Source organism: Asterias amurensis, chromosome 9, assembly GCF_032118995.1.
Source record: "Asterias amurensis chromosome 9, ASM3211899v1".
NCBI lineage: Eukaryota > Metazoa > Echinodermata > Asteroidea > Forcipulatida > Asteriidae > Asterias > Asterias amurensis.
Window position 1 is genome coordinate 21,632,660 of NC_092656.1, and position 24,400 is coordinate 21,657,059.

Here is a 24,400-nt window from a genome sequence, read left to right on the forward strand (position 1 = left end):
CCTCAGTCCTAATTTGTCTTCCTCCCCATCAAGCGCCATGGGAGTGAGTACCTTCTTTGTATTCTATATTGATTATTATTATTATTATTTACTAAGATTTGACTGGCATTTTTCCCTTTCGGAATTGTTATCAATAATCCGGCAATAATCCTCTTAAAAACAGCAGAGCTCTCTTAGTTTAGTACTTTGTAACTTGGGCGATATCACGATATCACCGAATATCGCGATATATTTTGACGATACATCATGGGTAAAAAAAAAGCAATATCGCCAAAGCTTATTTTTAGTTAGATCTACAGGGTTGGGATTTAATATCCCAGTAGTAGATAGTTGCCAAGTAACAGGTGCTTAGGACATGGGGTAGCTAAATATTAAATTGTGATCTAAATTTTGGGGCACTTTCGGTAAACAGTATTGTCCAAGTCCCACACTTCGTGTATCACAACTTATATATAAAATAACAAACCTGTGAAAATTTAGGTTCAATCGGTCATTGGAGTCGGGAGAAAATAACGGGAAAACCCATTCTTGTTTCCGCGCGTTTCGCCATGTCATGACATGTGTTTAAAATAAATCCGTAATTCTCGCTAACGAGAATTTATATTGATTTAATGTTTTCTCAAAAAGTAAAGCATTTCATGGAATAATATTTCAAGAGAAGTCTTTCACCACTACCTTCTGTAAACCCTGTAAATTATTTGTAAATCTGTGAACTTTTTCTTTTTTTCTGTACCGAAAGTGTATAATGGCTTGTAACGGAAAAATAACCAAATCACATAAAACATTCACTCCACATTTTGTTGTCTTCATTTTTAATTGTACTATTTCTGAGAACAGCCTTGTGTAGGCATGGGGCATCAAATACTTTTTAAAGTATTGACATCGGATCAAGTTTATTACAGTTTTTACAAATTCAAAACCATTCTTGTTGTTTTTGTTTATGAACAGTAACAATTCTACCATACCCTAAACATGCAATCTTATTGCACATACTTCTACAACATACTCCAATGTATGTGTGGCACTGGTAGGCCCTCAAAGCACCTTAGTTAAGAACACCTTGGATCGGTCGAGTTGGTCTTTGAAAAGCGTTTGAAAAAGTTTTTTATAAAATGCATATGGGTAGAAAGATGTTGTAAAAGTAGAATACAATGATCCACACAATTATGCCTACAAATTGCGTTTTCCTTTTACCTCGTCGACTAACAAATTCAGCCATTTATAAATGGCCGACCGTTTTAGTTTGCAAAGTAAAAGGAAACCACGCAATTTCGAGGCAAATTTGTATGGATCATTGTATTCTACTTTCAAAACATCTTTCCAACCATATGCATTTAATAACAAACGGCTTTTTATAGACCAATTCGACCGATCCAAGGCAACGTGTTTCTTTAAATACCCCATTCATCAGCCCTAATAATATTGTCTCTGAAATTATCTAAACTCCTTAGGAGTAGATGCAGCACCGTAGCCAAATTGGCGTACACGAGCAAGTCTGTGTGAGTGACTACTAGACTTGACCAGACACCGTGACGTTTACTTTCAAATTAACCATAGTCGACCATGCTACGTGCATACCCATGCTCCGTGCATGGTTTGATATAGTCAATCTCCCTGTGCTCTCTGGTTTCTGGTTAATCTCGTCCGTGAAGTCAATTCTAATCGCCACCCGAACTTGCTCCAGGCTGCTAATAAATCACATAACCAATCTCTACCCACACAGATCCCCATACCCCTGGTGATCACATAATATTTACATACATGTATACATAAATAAATTTAATCCTGAGGTTGCAGGTTCAAATCCCGCTCCACTCAATTTTTCTTTGTCAAACCCTAATTTTTTTAAATTAATTTTCACAGTCAGTTTCCCTGATGTTTTTTGGGGTTGATAATTGAAATGAAAAGTTGCATCCCCTTAGATGATCCCACTGCCTCTGCTTCCTAAAATGTGACTGGTGCCCCTGCCCCCCCCCCCCCCCACCCCGAGCAAAGATAACAACAAAAAAGGGAGACCCTCAGCATTAGGGCTTGATAGCGCGTTTGGTAAAGCAGCGTCGACACCTCAATCCAGAGGACCCAGGTTCAAGTCCAACTCTTGTCAATTTTTCTTTGTCTCAACCCCAAATTTAATTTTAGTTGAGTGACATGATTAGTACCTATCACAAGCCTGTTCAAAATCTGGTGGGAGTGTTGTATATAAAATGAGACAGCAACATGTATACAGGTCCAACAGCTGCAGTCTTTATACAATTGTATGTACATTACACTATTAAAAATAAATACAAGCACTTACTGTTACAGTTCACATAACTAAGGCATCCAGCAGGTTTACTTTTTTGTAAACTCTCAAAATGAGTTGTTCACCGTCCACAAGAAAAGGCAAAATAATGCTTAGTTGAACACTTTCGTATTGTCAAGTTTAGATTTTAAACAGAGTGGACTGAGACCTATTCAACATTAAAGCCCTAACGATGCTAAATGTAACATTGACCAAATGGCAATAGTTGTTGTAATCTTTTGCAATTGGCAGTCAACTCAGATGTCATTCTTTGACTGAATTTGTTACATTTAGATGTCAAGTGACTTTGAGTTGCATTTTGTTTTGGCAGTCATTTTGTTTTGGCAGTCAAGTTTACACCTTGATGGAATTTGTTGCATTTGACTGAGTTCGTGGTCCGCACAAATTAGCCAATTCACTACTACACACTTATTTAAGCAATAGTAGGCAAACACCCTTGCTCAGTCTTAATTCAATGCAACAAAATCCCATGTTTTTTTTTTTTTTTTGCATTTGGCATGGTTCTCATTTCAACTGTGTTGCATTCTGATGTGTTTGGCACGGTATGTGGATCAGAGGGAATCTAATAGGGGTTAGGGTTTCAAATTAATACAGTGTACCTCTGTAGGAACTATAGTGACAACTTAAACCACATAAATAAAACTGAACAAAAGGATTTTCTAAAGTTGCATGGCCGACGATAGCAAGGCTCACAGGTACATGTAACAAGATTATATTATTAGACATGCATTATTTTTATTTATTTGTCAAAAAAATAATTTGGTGGGGAGACCCTGAACATGTCCATAAAAAAAGAAAAAAATATGCATCTATTTAATTCAATATTTTTTTGTAGCACCGACCTTCCGAAGTGGATTACTTGGTGGGGTTTATTTCTCGTCACGCTGGTGCTAGGGGAATTTTGAGCGGCCTGGCGTAGACGACAACATTGTTTCCTATTCGACTTTCCAGTGGTACATGCGTGTGGAAGAATGACGCAGCCTGTCAGGGGTTAAAGAGTTAGAAATCTGGTAATTAAAAAACCATATTGTAGCGTTGACTAGGGGTTCAATGTACACAGCTTTGAATGACAGAAATGATACAAATACTAGCTTTTGTCCTTTGTTCTGGAGCTTTATTGACACTCAAAAAGTCATGATTTTTACACAAAGAAGTTCGCCTAAATTAGAGGACCCCTCTATGGTAGCGAGTTTACCGATCGGCCTGCATGGGCGACAAGCAGTGCTCTGACATAACTCTTGAGAACGTGAATGCGATACAAGTTTTGACTGTTTTTGCAGCAAATGTTTTGCAGGAGTTCAGCACAAGTCAACTTATGCGAATTATTCGCTGCAAATTTGTGACATCAAAATTCTCATCACATTCGCAGGAAGTATGAACTGGGCTTTAATGGATGAGCAGTTAATTTGCCTGGGGAATGTAGCAGCACTACTGGTTAGTGCATGATCCAATGAAGTCCAGTGTTTGGAAAAGCATTTACATACTATGAGATAACATGTGTGAGTTGCGAGCGGAAAATGATACGTCTTTTTAGCATCTTTCTTAAATGGAGCATTCTCGTAATGACTATTGACCTAAAATATAAAGCAATATTGAAAGTTGAGAAATTATTTACCTTTGTGTAGCCTTTACTTGACACATATCTTTTTATTTTCTGCAAATCAAAAATACAAATTATCAAAATTTTTGGCATTTATTATTTCATTTGTTTTAATCCATTAATGTTGAGTATGTGAGGAAAGCTTAAAGGTAGTGTCATACCTACAAAAATTTAAAATAGAAGAAATTGTGCGCGAACAAATTTTGCTGAAGTGTCCTCCTTGATTAGAAATAATTATATAAAAGCATGGGTGGATTAGGTGTTTTTGATAAAATGCAGTTGGCAGCTTTTCGCTCTTTCCTTAACAAGTATGAACTTTTTTATTCTGAAACTTTAATCACTATTTTTTATGCAAGTTCGCCCTAAACAAGGCTACTCTTGGTATGTGGCTACAAGAAGAACAATTATTTTTAAATGTGAAAAGAACTCGGGGGAGCTGAAGATATTGATATTCCTCCTAAAACAGTCTAGATTGTAGGATGGAGGGAAACATGCAACAGGCAATGAGTTCCAAAGAGATACAGTACGTGGAATAAAGCTGCTGGAATGGCTCCTTGTTCTACATTATACATCTCAGCAGATCAAGAGTGTATGGATTAGAAGCCTTTAATTAGGCATCTGAAAGCACACAATTTTATGCAACAAGAGTGTGTTTTTCTTTCGTTGTTCTCTTGCAACTTAGATGACCAATTTAGTTCAAAATTTCACAGATTTGTTATGTTATGCATATGTTAGGAATACCAGGTGAGTACTGGGTGTGGATTTCACAAAGATTTAAGACTAGTCTTAACTCGAGTTAGGTTGAGTTACTCTTCCTAACTTAGGACTAGCCATACGTTTTTTATATCTCCTAGGACTAGTCCTAAGTTAGGACTAGTCCTAAGTTAGGACTAGTCCTAACTCTTTGTGAAATTGACCCCTGCCCCCGATTTCAAGAAACTCATCACAAGTAGCGACACATCGTAGGGTTTGCGATGCGTCGCAGACCTATAAGACACTTCGCGCTGCGACGAGTTCGCAACTTACGACGTGTAACCGGTCGCAACTTGCACTTGCGACGCGTCGCAGCGCTTCGTGAAATCGGGGGCTGGTCTTTGACAATTACCAAAGGTGTCCAGTGCCTTTCAGCCCTACTATAAATTTTGAAGTTTTCACTTTCACGTTCAGAAATCAAAGTTATCAAAAATTGCATTTACTCACCGGTAGGAGTACGTCAAAGAACACGAGGTACCTCGGTAGCTTACTACCGGCTTTGAACTCCGACTTGAGCCAGTCGGACGGATTCTCAAAGAAGATGTCCGCTTCGTCCTGGTACATGGTGTCCATGCTGTATCGACTAAGATTAGGTGGGCACTCCAGGAATCGCATTGAGATGTTAGCGTGAACATGGCTGAAAGTAGAGATTGGATAGAGTTAAAAGCACCGAGATGGATTTCACAAAGAGTTAAGACTAGTCTTATCTCGAGTTAGGATGAGTTACTAGTCCTAACTTAAAACTAGTCTTATGTTTTAAATATCTCCTAACTCTTTTTGAGAGTTTTGTGATAATTATACATATATATGAATGGACTCTAACATTCACGTTAATTAATTCACATTACCTGAAGTACGGTGTAGAATGACACGGCATGAGAAAGAGCACGGACGGTACTTTGAAGTGAACATTAGGAGCGTGTGCTATCGTCTGCAAATACCCCATAACATCAACGGTACCCCTCTGGTGAATAAGACCAGTGTAAAGACATGCTGGAAGATTGGTACACAGTATGAATATGGCCAGGCTGGTAGCCCGACCCGTTCTTGAAAGACTTCTTAGACAAACCCCTGTGTGGACGAAAACAAATCTTGAAAATTTCAAAACAAGCCTTTGATGGAATGCTTATTAATAAATAAAACAGCTTTGGACTCATTTTTTGAGAAACCTACTCTTGGGACTTAAAGCAGGGTTCCTCCCTTCACAGTCCATAAGGATGTACGCATGGGTATCATCCACTAGGAGCCTGGCTGGTAGAGCAGAAAGCACTGCCTACCTAGTTGTGTATGAAGCAATTACAGGCAAGTGCTTTGCTCAAAGGAACAAGTGTCATGACCGGGTGCTGCTGCCGACAACACCTGGGCCCAAATTCATAGAGCTTACCAACAGCCAATTTTGTGCGTACTTTACGTTTTCCATTTTACAGCATTCTAACCTTCCAGTGCTTATCACAATACAAATCCATGGTGAATGCACAAGATGGCCGCCTAATTTACTTGCTAACATGTGTAATACGCATACACCTTAGCAAATTTATCTGCTACAGTAGGCAAACAAGATTGCTTACAGCTTACCCAAGCTTGGGTCAGGAGAGTTAATTAGACCTGTGGCTATTGGTTGGTTAACTCACAGGAAAGTTACCAAGAGAACGAGAGTTAACAAAGGCCCACAATTTGAATCGTAACTTACCACAAAAAGCCATGGCTATGGGAACCAAAGGTAGAAGAAATCTGTACTCCTTGTGCTGTAAAAGGCTGGGGAAGAAATAAAGAAACTGGATTAAGAAAAGTGGTGGTCTGTGTTAACAAATGACACTCAACCAACCGGCATATTGTCAGCTTAAAATGGATGTCTGCATGAGAATAGGAAAACGAAAAAAAACCTACATCCACCACACAAGCTCTAAAATGAAGGATTGCATCCAGCAACTTTTACGCTCCGTGCACATATTGAGTAGTAAAACGATGAGTTTTGAGTAGCAACTGGTTGCAGTTTCCTAGTGAGTGTGCAATAAGCCTGGGCGACTAGTGAAACTTACTACTCGATTAGTCGTGACTAAAATAGTCCCCACTTTGACACTAGTCCCTACTAATTTTCAATTCCCAAGATTCATTGCAGTATATTGTTTGACGCAGGTCGCAACTTTTATCTACTAGCTTTACAATCTTGTGGATTTTTCCTCCAAAATTGAGCCCTGGCATTAAAAAAAACTGCTCACCTATAAATAAATTGAGTCCACATCATGAGTATGACGAGTGGTCTGTAGGAACGTCCAGCGAGTCGTATACCAAGAATGAAGGGTAGAATGTGAGTGCCCATAATGATGGGCAAGCCCTGGCTCAGATACCAGTGCCAGGATTGCGTCCCGTAGAAAGAGCTGATGTTGTACAGAGTGTTGAATCGCAGGAAGTTAAAATGTACAAAAACCCACTGGGAGGTAGAGAAGAAAGGAGGTTAAAGACACTGTTGGTAATTACTAAAAATAAAAAATTTACTTGGTAACGAGCAATGCAGAGCTGTTGATAGTATAAAACGGCTACCTCTGAAGTTGTTTTGGGGAAAGAGGTAATTTCTCACTCAAATTTTTGAATCTGACAAAAGACTTCAGGCCCGAAGCCTTTTATTATGCATCTGAACGCACACAAATTTGCGCAACAATGGTGGTTTTTTCTTTCATTATTCTCTTGCAGAATTAAGCGGTAAGCAGAGCCATGAAATTGGGCCCAGCTCTAGAATGAGGGGGTTCCCACATAGCCAGTGTTTTTTTTTTTTTCCAAATTGGTAAAAGGAAAAAAAACAAATAATTATATTCAAGCATGGGATACTGGTTACATCTCATGTTTCAAGAGTAAAATATTTTCAACTTCATACCTTGCCGTAAAACAATCGATCTATCAGTAAGGAACAGCTGAGAGAAGCAGAGCTGAGGGAAGCAAGAAACAAAAAGACCAAGCTGTTAATATTAAAAGCTGTAGCAGAGTGGTAAATGATAGCAGTCTCAAATTTTATTTTTATGCAAGTTCGCCGGTTCGCAAATGAGTTCGCAAACGAGGCTTTTAGCCACTCTGGGTAAGGGGCTACAAGAAGAAAATGATTAAACATGAAAATAACTCAGGCGAGCTGGAGGCAGGAATTGATATTCCTCTTAAAACAGTCCAGATAGTAGGAAGGGGGGAAACATCCACCAGGCAAGGAGTTCCAAAGAGATGCAGTACGTGGCATAAAGCTGTTGGAATGACTCTTTGTTCTACATCTCAACAAATCAAGAGTGTATGGGTGAGAAGAAGCAGAAAGTTTTGTTTCACGCTCAAACACCATATGAGGAACTAGGTCGGACACACTGGTGGCACATTTACCATAAAAAAATACTATTATTATTCTTAACAAACTTTTCAACTTACGCCATTGGGATCATATCCACCAGGAGCGTGATGAACAAGTTTTGACTTCTTGCTAGATGCCATAAACACAGTGGGATCCAGATGATACCTGCTGTGGGGCGCATGACGGTGGCTAATGATGCGCAGAAGAGATACCAGCCAACTGAGGAACTGTATACAGGAAAGACGGATAAGAACTTAATCAATCATTGTTAGAATTAAAGTTAAAAACCAAAATATCAAAAGTTGTAGTGCATCCCCCTGGCTCTCTATAAACTTAGACAAACACTAAACAAAGAAGATACAAAGTTCAGCAGCAGAAGGAAACTGCAGAAGAAAACCGACCTAAAGACAAACTGGAATTACATCGAGGTCATAGAGGCCATGGATTCTGTTGCCCCTGGTCTCGATATTGGTGCCCCCACATTTAAAGTTTCCCATGACCTTGCCCTCTCTAAGACAAAATTCCATGCCAGTAATTGTAAACAAGAGTGTATAGTCTGTAGGAAAATGGTCAGAAATGCACTGGAATGGACAAGTTCAGCTCTGTTTTGTAAACTTTGTTTTGTTCTCTAGCAGACGATCAGAGCATACTAATCGAAACGTCGAGTTGACACCAACGGTGTCTTTTCAGAAACAGCCCAACTCATTTAGAGATTATCATAACATGGTGTTACCGCAAACCTTACTATATTATAAACAATACATCTTCTATCTATCTTCCAATGAGTACATCCCTCCAAAGGAGTATAGTCGTACTTGGGTGCAAAAATGCTTGGTCACTGGAACAAATATTTAAAAAAAATGGGGTACAGACTGAGGTCAAGGTGCAAGTAAAAAGATATCTTGGTCTACAGGAAGATGGAGGTGTTTACCTATTTCTGTCTGAGATGGAACCTTTGAGCATGTACAAAGGCCATGGGTAATGGAACAATCCACACACTGTCAGGATCATCTCCATTGTGTTGCTAAGGGTCCGAGCAGCCGTGTAGAAAACAAACCAGGAGCTGAGGTGACAGAACAGCTGGTGTTGACGTTGGGTCAAGGTTCACAATCTACCCTATGAACTTATGTGCCTAACCTAAGTAAAACTTTTTTTTCGTAATTGATCAAACGGACTGTTCATACACGATCAAACGAACTGGAATGCGTATGTTCAAAATTCAAAACACTTTTGTATTTTTGGGTCTTAGACATTAGGTCAAGGTATGTGTAATTAACAGTGTTGTAGCCACAGTGTGAGCGCCGCCAGGTTGGCCCGACCACAGCTTAAATTTTTTGCCCAGCACTCGGAGCAGAATACACAATGCTGCCGAGCAGAGATTTCCCCAAAAATGTTGTGCATTAGTCTCAGACACCGCTAGCTGATGATAAGGTGTATCAAATTACACAGAGAAAGAACACAGTCAAAAGATCTTTCATTTTTGCCCCATAACATGAACAGTTTGGAAACCTAGCATCATGCCTACCTGAAGCTTGCACTTCAGAAATGATGGCCCACATAAAGTAAAAATGTTTGGATTAAGAAACCACCACCAAGATGGTCTAGCTACAACTCTGGTAATCAACAATATGTGCCACAGCCAAACTGTTTTTTTTTTCGTAAACAAAGACGAGAAAATTAAAAGGATACAGCCCATCTTGCAGTGTCCTCGCCCCACATACGTCGGGCAAATTTATACAAGTAGAGATCTCCAATGGCTGAAAATGTGCCCTGGAGCATTCGAGGCAATACAATCTGAAATGAGAGAAGCAAAAACATGTACATGTAGCTGAATGTTTTTCTAAGAATAATAAATTCTTTCATCTTTAACAACTCACACCTATAATCTTTGAACTAGAGTGTGAACGCTCCACTTAATCTAGAGAATCTGTGTCAAATTTCCTTAAAATTGATATTTGCCAGATTTAAGTGTAGTGTATACAATACACAGATAAATTCACACAGAACATTCTCTGCTCTATTAATGGGGATGTATTATTGAACTGTCTTCTTACTATTAATATAGGATGATCCAGTTGTAGTACAGCTAGGGCTTTATACAAAACAGCAAAGATGGCTGGATGAGCAAAACCTCTCAGGCCTGTCCTCCATTCCCAAGTCAGATATCCATACGTGTCTTTATGTTAAGGTGTATTCAAAGAAATAAGATCACATTATCTTTGTGGTTATTGGGGTTGTGCATGCATATCCTAAAGGGTTAAACGGAACTTGCAGGCCTGGAACATCAAGGAGGCCCAGGGCCATGTTGCCCTGGTCTTGGCCTTGGTGCCCTTCAAAAGTTTCCCAGAGACTTCAAGATTTTCCAATAGAAGTGCCATTTTCAAAGTGAACTTTTAACTTCCAGTAAACTGTATATAGACAAAGTTAGTATACCTTTGATTGTTTTAATTCTTTAAAAAGGTAGATGTAGGCCTATACAATAAAACTAATCAATGAACATTTTTATTTCAAAAGATGGGCGCATTGTTTAGATCTAAGCAGCTCTATGAAATTGGGCCCTAGTCTAAGCCTTGGTGCCCCTTCCAAAATTTCCCATAATCTTACAATTTTTTCAATAGAAGCGCACTTTGAAAAATGAAATTGGCCTTTCCCTCTCAAAAAAAGATGAAGTTCCTGGCCTGCCTAATACTACAAAAAGGATATCCAAAGACAACTTTGTGAGCCACCTCCAGAGACTGCCAGTACTCGTCAGGAGCAAAATAAGTCTGAGTCAAGGCGGCGTTCAACCAACGGAACAAGATCAAGAGCAACAACATCCGTTTCCTCGGCCACGGTTTCAGCTCTGGAGAAGTTCTCTCTTTGGATAGAACTGGCTCGGGCGTCTTTTCTGTTTCCAACTGATTAGCGGAGCCTGCATTATTTCCTTCTGTTGTTGTGACCCTCGTTGACTGATTACTTTGTGTGGTGTGGTCTGGTTCCTCGTCTTCTACTGGTTGTTTAACTATCTTGGTGAACACCTGTCTTGACCTCAGGCTGTGAGCCATGACCTTTGACACGTGAACAATGCAACTTGCAGTCCTCCTGTTGATAGTTTCAAAGTGAAATATTGTTTTAAGCCAGGTCTACTCTATATATTTGATGTATGTTTAAAATATTTTGGCAGGATGTCTTTTGTACTTTAGTTTAAACAAATACAGAAGAAGACAATAGAACATGTTATTGTAATGCAACCAGGTCCAGACTAATTTTAGACTCAATCCCGATCCCTCTTTGTTTTTAACATGTTTAATGCATATTGTGAACATAAACCGATCCCACTACCCTGCCTTTACCCCACGGGTACTACAAGTGTTGTAATAAAAATAAATAAAAATAAATTGATAAGTAAAATATAATTTATAACTTTAGTAATAGTAGGTTAGGTGATCGCCCAGGGATAACTTCAGGTGATCGCCCAGGGCAATCTGCCCACCTGGAACACCTCCTCTTGTTTGTTATTGTTAGTTTTAGTTTCATACCCAAGTTCCTAGATCTTCTGCAAATTTGCCTACAACTGTGTCCAAAACTCTCATGAGAATGATGCATACTAATGAAAGTCAACCGCGCTGCAGTGCGCGTCTCCACACAGTTTCAAGTCACGGCAGTCAGAAGGGTTCCACTGCCCCACTGTCGTAAAGCAGCTGTACTATAAGCAAAGCATCATGCATGGACATCGAGAGACGGTGTCAGACAAAAGATCTTTAGTTGCCAAAACACTAAAGTAAGATGTTTATGGCATTAAATTACAAAATAAATTGTACGTTGGGTGGACCAGGTCGTATAACAAAAATCTTTTTGAAAAGTGGCATTCATGTTAAATCAATAAAGGCACTTTTGCATGTACTTACCGGCCTGTGGTTTCGATAGTCTAGTGCAAGAGGATTCGGCAAAGGATGTTTGAAGTAGAACGCCCTCTCGTGTTTCAAACTAGCTCTAGAAGGCTGGGCCCGTACAATCTCGCCTGAAATCACATTGATTTTTGCATTTACGAAGTCTGACAACAAGTCCTGCTTTTAAAGGTAAACTTTTTTATAATTTTGTACAAATTCCTGTGTTTTGTAACAGCATTTTATTTTGAGTTGTTTATTATTTCGAAGAAGTTTATCACAAAGCTATCTTAGGAAAGGATCAGGAAACAGTTTGAAACAATTTGAATTCACAATGTAGGCTACTTTTCTCATTTTTAAAGCTGACCTGAGGGATAACTTTCCGTATGGCGCCACCAGTTTTTCACTCATTTTTACAAAAAGGGATATATCAATCAGGTAAATTAGATACTATATTATTTTATTTCGAATGAAAAAGTGGTGGCGATACGGAAACTTTTCCGACCTGAGACTGAGAGGCTCAGCATGGAGCTACCTAGCTCTATTTTATATATGACCATGACATGAGCTGAGCCTCTCAAAACTAACCAGGCTCGGTCGGGCTGTAAAACTGTTTCAAGAATCATATTGTTGTATTTGTATAAAATATAGTAACTTTTTATTTTAGTGGTATTGACGATTAGTTACACAGCTTCTTCAATCTAAATAATAATAGTATCCTTCTTTTCTTGCTATTCCTTGTTTATGTTCTAAAAAAAACTAAACACTGTATGACATGATTGATAAAATAGTGTAAAGTTTATTTAATAGTAAAAATTAACACTGTGTCTCACTCTCTGTCTCACTCTAATATCTGCTAAAATGCCAAATTTGAGGTGAAACTTTCTCAGTCACTTTATTTATTTACTAGTACCACATGGATACATCAAACGAACAATATTACTAAACATGCTTAATAAAACTTTAAAATACATGCATACATTTTTACTGAAAATAAAACAACATTGTTCCATTTTTAATTAAGTACGTTTCCTTTTTATTCACAGAACGCATCAAATGTTCATAGGTGGGACATCTCCCAAACGACGATGATTCGTATACCTAGATTGCCATTCCCACATATTGCCACGGCAACCATAGTCGGTGCTATGGCAGGGTTCTACATCTACAAGCCAATGTTTAAGAAGTATCATCTCGAACGAGCTGAGAAGGAACTGGCGGAGAATCAAGTGCCCGCAGAACTCAACATTGACCAAGGTGATGCAAACCAGGAAAGAACTATATTAGCGAGTACGACAAAGTCAGAGAATCAAAAATCATGAGATCTTACCAATAAGTAGTACCTTCAAGTGTGTTTATCTTTCGTCCTGTCTTGGCCTCCTCCAACAAGTCTACTCTCAACTAGCTCTGTGGAGCACGTTTTATCTTCAGTTGAGGAATAACCCAAGAAAATAGTCTTGTTAGTACCACCCAGATTCGGGACTGGAATTTCAACGTTGTGGGGCAAGGTCATTTCATTTACATGTAGGCAGAGGACACTTCAATTGTTAAATCTGGAAGTGTGTGGGACACTTTTGAAGGGGCACCAACACTTATGCCCGGACATGGGGCATCCGTGGGCACCAACACCAATGCCCGGACATGGGGCATCCGTGGGCACCAACACCAATGCCCGGACATGGGGCATCCGTGGTCTCTGTTTATTTCCAGGACAGCAGAGTGGTACATGTAGGTTGGATCAGTCAAGGGGCCGATTTCACAAAGCAATCAAATTTATCGCAAGACAAATTTTCAGTATCGATTTGAATTGCAGTATGATCAATCCTAGATCTTTGTGAAATCGGCTCCTGGTCCCTCCTAACACGTCTCAACTACGTAATCTTCAGTTGACTTGAGGATTCAAATCTCAAGAGAATTGTCTTGTTAGTACTGGATCAGAGAGTGCACTGGTAGATCGCATGCCAGACCTTGCCCCTCCTACAGGACCCAACTTAAACTGTGTTAATCTTTGGTAGCTGCTTGATGGCAAATTTGTTGGAGAACCCAAATGTGCTTGATATCTTCACATCAAGAGAAAGAGATTGGGAAGTCATGTATTAAGACTGAGCTAAGACAGCAATGGAAGCATCCTTTGATTTAACTGTCATTAATAAACAGTTTTCTGTAATCATTTGTGATCGATGTCAGAGTTGCAGTGCAACCCTGTTGGTCTAAGAGACTAATGTAAATTAAATTTTAATTGTTATAATAATGAATGTGGTTTTATTGAAGCTGTTATTCTAATAACAGATCCAAATAGAAGCAGCTCTTTGCTTTTTGATGCTCTATGGGTCTTTTGCCTAAGTTGATCTATAAAGTATGAGCTTAGTCCAAAGAAACTGGAAATATTGTTTGCCTTGTAATTTGCCTAGAATGAAAGTTTCTTAAGCGTCAGACTCTAGCTCTGATGGCTGGATAGTATGCAGTTGCCGAAACTAAAATGAACAAATCTGCGAATCATTGGTTTTTGTAATGCTGCAAGTGCCCAATATGGCTATTAAAACAATTTCCCTCCAGTGTTTCTATTGTTCATATATCAGGCCTGATACTTCATAAAGGCAATTGCCTCCATGCCCCTTGGTGTGGTCAATGCCTTTGTGCCCTTGAAAAATGCTCCTGTAGAAACTTACAAATTCCTCATCTAAGGGTGTCCTTTATTAAGGAGAACATGTCTTGGTGCCCCTGGCCTTTCAAAAACGAAGCATCAGGCATCAAACAAAACAAAATAAAATACACAAAATAAAGGCCTGGAATTCCATGGAGGTAGGCCATGGCCCTAGTGCCCCTTGGATTGGCCTTGGTGCCCCTTCAAAAGCTTCCCATAGATTGTTAAGGTTTTACTAAGTGAAGTGCCCTTTGCAAAATAAAAATGGCCTTGCCCTCTCAGGGATGAAATTCTAGGCTTGAAATAATCACTTGATTTCAATACCTTAATGTAAATTTTTAAACATTCTCAAATCTTGTTTTATTACACAGCAACTTATATTTCATCTTGTATAAGATCAAAATACAACACAAATCAAATCAAGTACACATGTATACAAATTAAATCCAATAATAATTATGTTAAATGTTTTTTCCTGAACTTTGAAAAGAATAACAGTTTCAAAGACAAATGTACATAAAAACATGTTTATTAAAACCGTTGTCTTCCCAAAAAGATTGTTTCTTTATGTTGTGTAGTTTATGTGTCTTTATATTGTGATGTTTCAAAGAAGTTCCAATTTTGTTATATGAAACTATTCTGATGACAAAATTGGAACATACCCACAGTAAACTATAATTATTCTGAAATAAACCAAACGTTAAACATGCAGTGGTTCTTAAAAACATGCAATTCCTAAGTCTCATACTGACAAATAAGGAGGAGTGACTTCAAGTTTCTTGCAAGATGAACTGAATCAAATGGAATTTAAAAGGCAAGGTGTCACAGACTTCAAAGTGTGAATTGGAATCGGTATTCTGTGAATAGCTTTATAATATCGACCACTTGCACAACACGGAACACACTTTCACACCATTTTGGGAGTTAATTCCTTTGTGTATTTTCTTTTTACTGCCAAAATGGGGGACAAAATGGTCACTGGCAAGTCTGCTGCGCTTTGTGCAAAGGGTCAATAAGATTAGTATGTTGAACCCCCATCTGAGATGAGTGAGGTTTGTTTTCGATTGTAGTGCAGTAAGAGTTAACCCGTTAACAGTTTTGGCTTTCAAGCGAGTTGACCAACTATTCAATTGTAGGGTTGTGTAGGGTAGAGCAACTGTACATGTATGCGCTGTGTAGATGTATTCCCTGCTTGATATCACATTTCAGGCTGGCTAAGTTTACTAATAACTCAAAACCACAGTGGATGATGTTGAATGATCAGACAATAGGGGGTAACAGAATTTGACGGTTCTTTTCTTGGGTGCAGTTGTTTCCAGAATTTCACGAGTTGAATAAGTGAATATCCTATAATAGATCCTGGGTGGGTCGTCTAGATGTGGTGACTACTAAACCCTGTGAGGTTAACTTGCTGTAAGACCTTTGCAAACTGGAAACTCCATCCTAACGCTGGAAAATAAACAACAGAAAAAAGATTTATTATAAGTTACTACATTGTATAGTATAAAGAACCACTGATTCGAGAAATGTTCAATCTGTGAAATGTTGCCATGGAAACTTCAAATGACCAAAAAGTAAATATCTTTCCAAATGTCGGAGTTTAAAGTCAGTGGACACTATTGGTAATTGTCAAAGACTAGTCTTCACAGTTGGTGTATCTCAACATATGCATAAAATAACAAACCTATGAAAATGTGAGCTCAATCGGTCATCAAAGTTGCGAGATTTTAATGAAAGAAGAAAACACCCTTGTCACACGAAGTTGTGTGCGTTTAGATGATTGATTTCATGACCTCAAGTTCTAAACTTGAGGTCTCGAAATCAAATTCGTGGAAAATTACTTCTTTCTCCAAAACTATGGCACTTCAGAGGGAGCGGTTTCTCACAATGTTTTATACCATAAACCTCTCCCCATTACTCGTCACCAAGAAAGGTTTTATGCGAATAATTATTTTGAGTAATTACCAATAGTGTCCACTGCCTTTAAGATCAATAGTATTCTTGGTGATTTGTAGTCACAGTCTACAATTTCCTCAATGGAAAAGTGGGAAACATGAGAATGCTAGGACTTGTTTCAAAATGCTAAATTAAATTGTCCCTTTCCACCAGTGGCCCAGCGTGCATTTCAAGCCCTGCCTTAGCTTGTTTCAGCGGGTGAGCAACTCTACAAGTTGGACCATCATTAATTGCGATAACATAACCCTCCTGATGACGGCCTCCGGCTCCACCATCGCCAGGAGGGTCACATTATCGCAACTAGACCTTCATGTACTAAAGAGCACATCTTGAGGAGGGGTTAGGCCAACAAGTTAATGTCTACGGTTTTGAGTGATAATTCCGTCTGCTCCTTGATTTGAAAACACACCTTTATTTTAATAAGCTCCTTTAACTTGCAACAGCACTTCAGTCTATGGCTCTTCTTCCACCTTAAACTTTCCTCTGACCATTGGGACGTATCCCATGATGACTTGCCAGTCTGTTCCGTATAGGAAGAGAACGCCTAGGGCTCCGCCCCATATTGCGCCAGTCCTCCTCCTGAAACAATGAATATCAAATAATAAACCACCAGGGATAAAAAACAGGGTAAATTTGAAATGATTTATTTGGCTTGGCCCTTTGGGTTGGTTGAAAAAAGAAAAATTGTCAGGGATTTGCTTTGAGCCAGCCCAAGGCCCTACAATTTAATGTGCCGCGGTGCTCTACCAACGGAGCTATCTAACCCTTAGTTCGTTGGCACAGTGGTTTCCACCCACTCTCCAAATTTTCATTAAGAAAAGAATTGGAATTGCAACACCCCCCCCCCACCCCCACCCCAGCTATCCATGTCATCATCATGATTCATGTCATTGATTGTGATCACTGATTGTCACTATCGTATCACTCAGTACTACCACCAGTAGCAGTACTGGTAACTTAACTGGACGACATTTCCAGCTTGTGCTGTAGTCATTGCGAAATCAGTGGTTAGCTTGATACTAATGATTGATAGTGGGACAGACGGACTTGAACCCATGTTCGTTGCAAAATGCAATGCACTTGCTCCTTGCACATGTTGCAGAGCAGAGTTGCACTGGGTTTGCGGAGTTTGCAGAAAAGTTGTAAATCATAATAATGTAATCTAATCCTACCTCCATGGTAATTGTAAGTGAAGTGAACAAACAAACATGGTTTATGGTTGTTAAAATTTTAATAAAACAACTGAGGTTGACTCACCAGTTTTTTGCCAATTCAAAATACCTTGGGCCGATTAATTTTGTCACAGATCCTAACATTTTTAGTGAAATAATGTAACTTTCCCACACCGGTGAATGAAAGAAAAAGTGCCGGTAGAAACGACGACTGCCTCTGAGTATAAATCCCCAGACGTCTTGACAGTACACATGGGACGTAATGACTAAAGAATAATGCACCATACTATTTTCCATTCGTCATTTCATGAAGTGCGACCTCTGTCGACGACTAATTTGCGGTATTCCCGCACCCCCCCCCCCCCCCCCCGTTAATGTCGATGGCAAGTAGTGATAACCAAAATTTCCAAGTTAATTCTTATCCTAATCCATGCTAGAACAGACTTGTTGTTAGTAAAGAAAACAATTATATGGACAACCGTTTGACCTATTAAAAAGTGTGAACTATTTTTGTTTTGCCCTACACACTTGCCGCTAGGTACTATGATTTTGACAATTTTATGATTCCCAAAGGCGTTGAGGTTCACAATCTATACTTGCTTTGTAATGGTGGGGCCGTAGGGGGATATGAAGGGCACAAGTACATCGGCGCGGCGCGACGAAAGGAGGAGCCTGGGGGTGATGTCCCCCCCCCCCCCCCCCCCACCACCCCCATCCCCATCCCCTCAGAAGTTTGAATTTCGTTTTTTGAAGGCCTTAAATTCAAACTATTGTGGCGCGCAATTTCTTTTTTTGCTGTTGGTTATTTAGACCAAACAACTCAATTACAGCTTTAAATTAAATTCGTTTAATGCTGAGCGGCACATCATACCCACGCACTCATCCTTATCATCGCAAATCATCATCAAGGGCGGAGGTGTCCCCCCCCCCCCCAACAATCGTTCGCCGTCACTTCGCCAGACAGTAGGCCATTACCAAGTCTCGCGAGTCTCGCGATGTGTCCCTTTGATACTGATCTACAACTCGCCCTCACCGATTTGAAAGTGTTCGTGCAGCTGTTTCGATGGCGAAATTCACCTCTTCTTATTTAGGTCGCGTGTTTGGAATTTTTGTATCTCATTTCCACATCGTAAGAAACCAACCAGCATCTAGCAGTATAGCAAGTCTTCGTAACAAGAAAATAAATTATTTATTCCTTGCAGCTTCGCCGGTTATTATCATCATTGTTTTGTCTGATCAACTCCATTTTTAGCTCAATACTTTTCTTTTCTAGTGTCTTTTTTTCATAACACTGCAAAATCTTAACTGAAAACATATTAAAGGATTCTTTAGAAATTGTTAATAATTATTATGCAAACATTTTAAAATAAAAACCCAGGTAGTCTAATAATTATTCATAAATAAATAATTATTTTATTATGCTGTATTGCAACACTGCTCATTACAAATACAGTAACATAGTAGTTATGCATCAAACCGCAAAAATAATGTTTATTTGCTTGCATTATGCAATCAAGTCTTAGATAATTTTTAAAATTTATTATCTAATAATGAAATGAATAGTGCTATAAAACACAAACTGTTTAAAGTACAAAACGTGAAACATTGATAAGATACATTTTTTTACCAGAACTTCCATAATGCATTATTTGAAGAACAACAAATTAATTAATAACCCGCCACATTCGAACTTTCGTCTAGTACCACTCCAACTATTTATTTTATTTTTAAAAATATTGCTCTAAATATCCTAATTAATTATTCATGAGTAAAAAAATGTTTAAAAAGATGAATGGAGAACCGATTTCAGATCTTTCAAAAACAACGATGTAAACTTAATCTCAAAAATTAAATCGAAACTAAACAAGTTCAACAAACGCAGGTTAGTAAAACTCTTTCATGAAGGATCAAAATTAGTTGACTATTTACATTTGTTTTAGATACAAACACATCTTAAAACTCAATCTAACTCTTAATTAATTTGTTTTTACTAAAATGTGACAAGTCTGTTTAAACAAAAAATTAAAGTCAGTGTTCATTACTTTTATCAGTAATTTAAAAGTAGAAAGATAAATTATTTTTTGCTTACAAAACAACAAGAACATTTTTTTAATGGGCGGACAGTGAATGCGAAAGTTTTTTTTTCAACATTGCGTACATTGTTTTTAACAACTACAGAAATTGTTTCCTCTGATAGTGCATTATATTATAATTACCAGCAGTATTTCAGTTAATCCAATAATGTGATTCAATTATAACAATGCGTTATTTTAGATACATTTTAACTATACTACAGACAATATTGACATAGTAAATTATTGCGATTCTTTTATGGTAATAAGCAGCGAGCAGCCTCATTTTAACGGCAAAGTTTTATTTAAAATTTACATACACAACTTTTCATTATCATTAGTTATTACAAGACGTTTTGGCACATGTAGATGCATGTAAACACTATTTTATAATGATAAACTTACTTTGTTATACAGTTAACTATTGGTTAAACTATTACAGTAACTTTTTTGTTTGTAAATAGTGATAAGTTAGCAATGGATATGTTTAGTATTAACTTGTCAAAGACCAGTATTCTCACTTGGTGTATCCCTGCATAAACAACAAAAAATATTTAATTGGGCTCAGCTGGTCATGGTAGTTGCAAGAAAACAGCAAAAGAAAAAACACCATTGTTGCACAATAATTTATGTGCATACAAATATCAATTTGTCTTTCTTAGATTAAGTCTTTTTTTAGATTAAGTAAGAAACTACCTCTTTCTAAAAACTACGTTACTTCAAAAGGAGTTGTTAACATATCACGCTTTAGACTTTTTAGACAACAACAAATATCAGATTTTACACCAAATTAAATAAATAGAAGAGTGTGTTCTTTTTACAAAGAGGCTGAAATGTTTACAAAATCACAGTCAATAGATATAATGTTTCAGAAACTCCCTATAAATTGTCATATTTTTTTCTGAAGCAGTGATGGTGCCGACATAGTGCCGACATTTTGAATTCTTCTTGATGATGTGCCGAATTTACTTCTGTGAATTATGCGAAAACAATTGTATTATTACTCTGTACGTGTACACCCTTACACGAAGCGATTGCTATTCTGATGATTATGAAAGTAATGTTTTCGCGTTATAAACTCGTTGCAACAGGGCGCTATAAATGACAAACAGACTTGGTTTCGAATGTTTAGTCGACCTCTTCAACTGTAGGTCCTTGGTTGCTGCTCCCGCCGTTACTGTAACCTCCTGCCCCACACTGCGGCCCTGCCCCACCAGCCCCACCACCGCCCCCGTGAATCTTGGACATAATGGGTGAACAGGTCTTCGTGAGTTCCTCCTGCCTGTGTTTGAACTCGTCCACCTCCGCAAGTGAGTTTTTATCCAACCAATCCAGGGTGTCCTTGACGGCGTCTTCCACCATCTTCTTGTCCGCGTCCGTCAGCTTCCCGTCAGGGACTTCGTTCACGGCTTGCTTGAGGCTGAAGGCGTACCCCTCCAGCCCGTTTCGAGCTGTCACACGTTCCCTCTGCGCCTCGTCTTCGGCCTTGTATTTCTCGGCGTCCGACAGCATACGGTCAATATCGGCTTGCGAAAGGCGTCCCTTTTCGTTCTTGATCACGATGCTTTTACTCTTTCCCGTGCCCTTGTCCTTAGCGGAGACGTTCAGGATACCGTTGGCGTCGATGTCGAAGGTGACTTCGATTTGAGGGACGCCGCGTGGAGCAGGTGCAATGCCGGAGAGTTCAAAGGTTCCCAGGAGGTTGTTGTGCTGGGTCATAGGTCGCTCACCCTCGAACACCTGGATGTTGACACCGGGTTGGTTGTCGGAGTATGTGGTAAAGGTGTTACACGCTTTGGTTGGGATACGAGTGTTACGTTCGATCAGCTTCGTCATGACTCCTCCTGCCGTCTCGATCCCCAGGGAGAGGGGTGCTACGTCAACGAGAAGGATGTCCTTCACCTCGCTACTATCATCCCCGGTGAGAATAGCGGCTTGAACGGCAGCACCGTATGCTACCGCCTCGTCTGGGTTGATGGACTTATTCAACTCTTTGCCGTTAAGGAAATCTTGAAGCAACTTCTGTATCTTTGGGATGCGAGTTGAGCCTCCCACCAGTACCACCTCGTCAATCTTACGTTTGTCCAGCTTAGCGTCCACAAGAGCTTGCTCAACGGGTCCGAGAGATTTTCTGAACAACGAGGAGCAAAGCTCTTCGAAACGTGCCCTGCTGACACTGGTGTAGAAGTCAATGCCGTCAATCAGCGAGTCGACCTCAATGTTGGCCGTTGTGCTGCTGGACAACGTACGCTTCGCACGCTCGGCAGCCGTTCGGAGACGCCTCATGGACCTTGGATTATTGGTCACGTCCTTCTTGTGTTTTCTCTTAAACTCGGCAGCCAAGTGGCTGACCAAGAGATTATCAAAGTCCTCCCCGCCGAGATGCGTATCACCGGCCGTAGATCTCACCTCGAAGACCCCGTCATCAATGCTGAGGATGGACACGTCAAAGGTACCGCCGCCCATGTCGAAGATGAGAACATTCTTCTCTCCCGTCAGTTTCTTGTCCAGGCCGTAGGCCAAAGCAGCAGCCGTCGGTTCGTTGATGATTCTCAGCACGTTCAGCCCAGCGATCACACCAGCATCTTTGGTGGCCTGCCTCTGCTGGTCATTGAAGTACGCTGGTACGGTCACCACGGCGTCTTTGATCTTCTGGCCCAGGTATGCCTCGGCAACCTCCCTCATCTTGACCAGGACCATGGAGCTGATTTCCTCGGCTGCAAACTGTTTGGTCTCGCCCATGTACTCGGCTTGGATCATCGGTTTCCCTGCTTTGTTGACCACGGTGAAGGGCCAGTGCTTCATATCGGCTTGGACCGTCTGGTCCTCGAACTTGCGACCAATCAGGCGCTTCGCGTCGAAGATGCTGTTCTTGGGATTCCTGTACAATAAAAGACAAGTAAAAAAGAAAATGACATTAGGTATTAATTTTTTTAAAGTTAAGTAAAGGGGCACATACATCATATTGCTATAGCACTGCACTCCAATTAACTAATTGGAAGTACTGTGTGTGTCGAAGCCAACAAAAAGAGTGCTGAAAGATGGCTCAGTTTAGGGAAATATAAACGGAAGCCACAGTTTTTGTCTAAGTTTTAATTAAAGTTTAGAACTTGTAGAATTACTATCCTTTTTGTGACTAACAAGTCATTTCAGTCAAAATTAACAAGCGAGTTTTTATCTAGGTTTTTTTTTGAATGAGCACGTTCAGCCTGCAACAAATGAATTATATTAATGTTTATCTTTATTGTATTAGATTTGCTGGTGCAACCCAGATCAAAGTATCACGTATCACGTTTGTGTGGATGCTTTTATGATAATGTCATCACAAAGAATGCCAGCACTGTTTGGAATGATAAACGAAAACGATTTGCGAGTTGTGTTTCGTCATTAATTATTTGACCTGTAAATGTTGCAGAGTGAACAATTTACGCCAATTCGTGTCAGTTGAACTTTGACATAAACATTTAGTACAAAGATGAGAGTTAAAGTTGGTCTGAGATAGCGCCTTTATCAATTTTTTTGTTCATGACACAGGTGTAAACAAAAATGAAACAACATTAAAGATACTGGGTCAAATTTCGGGCGATTAATGAGAATGATTTTGGCACAAAAAAAACCATCACTTATAGTAGTGGTAGTCGATTAAACTAAAAACGAATTATATTATACTGTAAAGGATCGCCCGGCATGTTCCTTTTTTCCCGTGCCAAATAATTATGCGAAATGTTTATCATGTTTGTGCGGATCCTTTTGAAACAGCATCATCATCATCAAAATTCGTTCAGATAAAACACACTGACAAACAAACAATTTCCAGCAGATTATAATAATATTTCACTCAAATAAAAACCATAAATAATCGGCGTCTACCTTTTGGTTGTGACTCTCGGGTCAGAAATGGACCCGGTTCCGCTCAAAAGGGACCTGGCCTATTACTGGGTCAGTGTAACCCGGATTATTCTTGTCAACAAAAAATGACCGATAATGAGTCAAACTGGCGCTGAATCCGAGGTGGGTTTTTACTACAAGTTTCTGGCTCATCAGCCTGACCCAGAATGAGTCAAGTCCCACTGTGATCCGGGTCAATCTCCCTGATCCGGGAATTGTTTTGAGTATAAATAAAATGCAAAACAAGTACTTACATGGCAACTTGGTTCTTTGCAGCATCCCCAATGAGCCTCTCCGTGTCGGTGAAGGCAACATAACTCGGCGTGGTCCTGTTCCCCTGGTCATTGGCAATAATCTCCACTTTGCCATTCTGGAACACACCAACACAAGAATAGGTCGTCCCCAAATCAATCCCGATCGCTTTCACTTTGCTCATCTTGAAAGTGATGTAGTCAATTGCGCTCCAGAAGTTGGAAAATAATGCGCTTTAAACTCAGTTTATGCACGTTCAGTTCGTAGATGCTTCAGTTGTATACCACACAGCAGATGCCTTCTCGTATTATTTTCGTCGCCAGGGGATGTATTTCCCAAATTCGGTGCTGGAATCTTTCGGATAACTGACGAAGCGACGGAGACTCGCCTATTATATTGACGCGTGCTATGTTCGGGAACTTTCCTCATTAACATTATTGCGCCGACGATGTAAACAACTAACTGCGCTTCTAGAATTTTCAAGAACGACAGGAGTGCTAGTGAAGTCTATTTTTTGACTTGACGTCACACACGAGCCCTCTGGAAATTTTTAGAATGTGGCCGAAAGGG

At 39.5% G+C, this 24,400-nt stretch overlaps 2 protein-coding genes across 2 annotated transcripts; both read right to left on the reverse strand.

The window, feature by feature from the left end:
• Window positions 1-1,990: 1,990 nt before the first annotated feature.
• On the reverse strand, window positions 1,991-11,914 carry LOC139941489 (GPI mannosyltransferase 3-like). Its single transcript, XM_071938018.1, has 13 exons — window positions 11,868-11,914; window positions 10,684-11,061; window positions 10,035-10,152; window positions 9,670-9,774; window positions 8,912-9,060; window positions 8,058-8,207; window positions 7,528-7,579; window positions 6,875-7,086; window positions 6,346-6,410; window positions 5,504-5,726; window positions 5,103-5,292; window positions 3,918-3,956; window positions 1,991-3,283 (listed from the first exon to the last, which is right to left on the reverse strand). Exons 2-13 carry the CDS (start codon window positions 11,022-11,024, stop codon window positions 3,182-3,184), a joined length of 1,746 nt encoding a protein of 581 aa, XP_071794119.1. The 5' UTR covers window positions 11,025-11,061; window positions 11,868-11,914; the 3' UTR covers window positions 1,991-3,181.
• Window positions 11,915-19,008: 7,094 nt separating this feature from the next.
• Window positions 19,009-24,237, reverse strand: LOC139941421 (heat shock 70 kDa protein IV-like). Its single transcript, XM_071937901.1, has 2 exons — window positions 23,833-24,237; window positions 19,009-22,571 (listed from the first exon to the last, which is right to left on the reverse strand). Exons 1-2 carry the CDS (start codon window positions 24,012-24,014, stop codon window positions 20,819-20,821), a joined length of 1,935 nt encoding a protein of 644 aa, XP_071794002.1. The 5' UTR covers window positions 24,015-24,237; the 3' UTR covers window positions 19,009-20,818.
• Window positions 24,238-24,400: the final 163 nt, after the last annotated feature.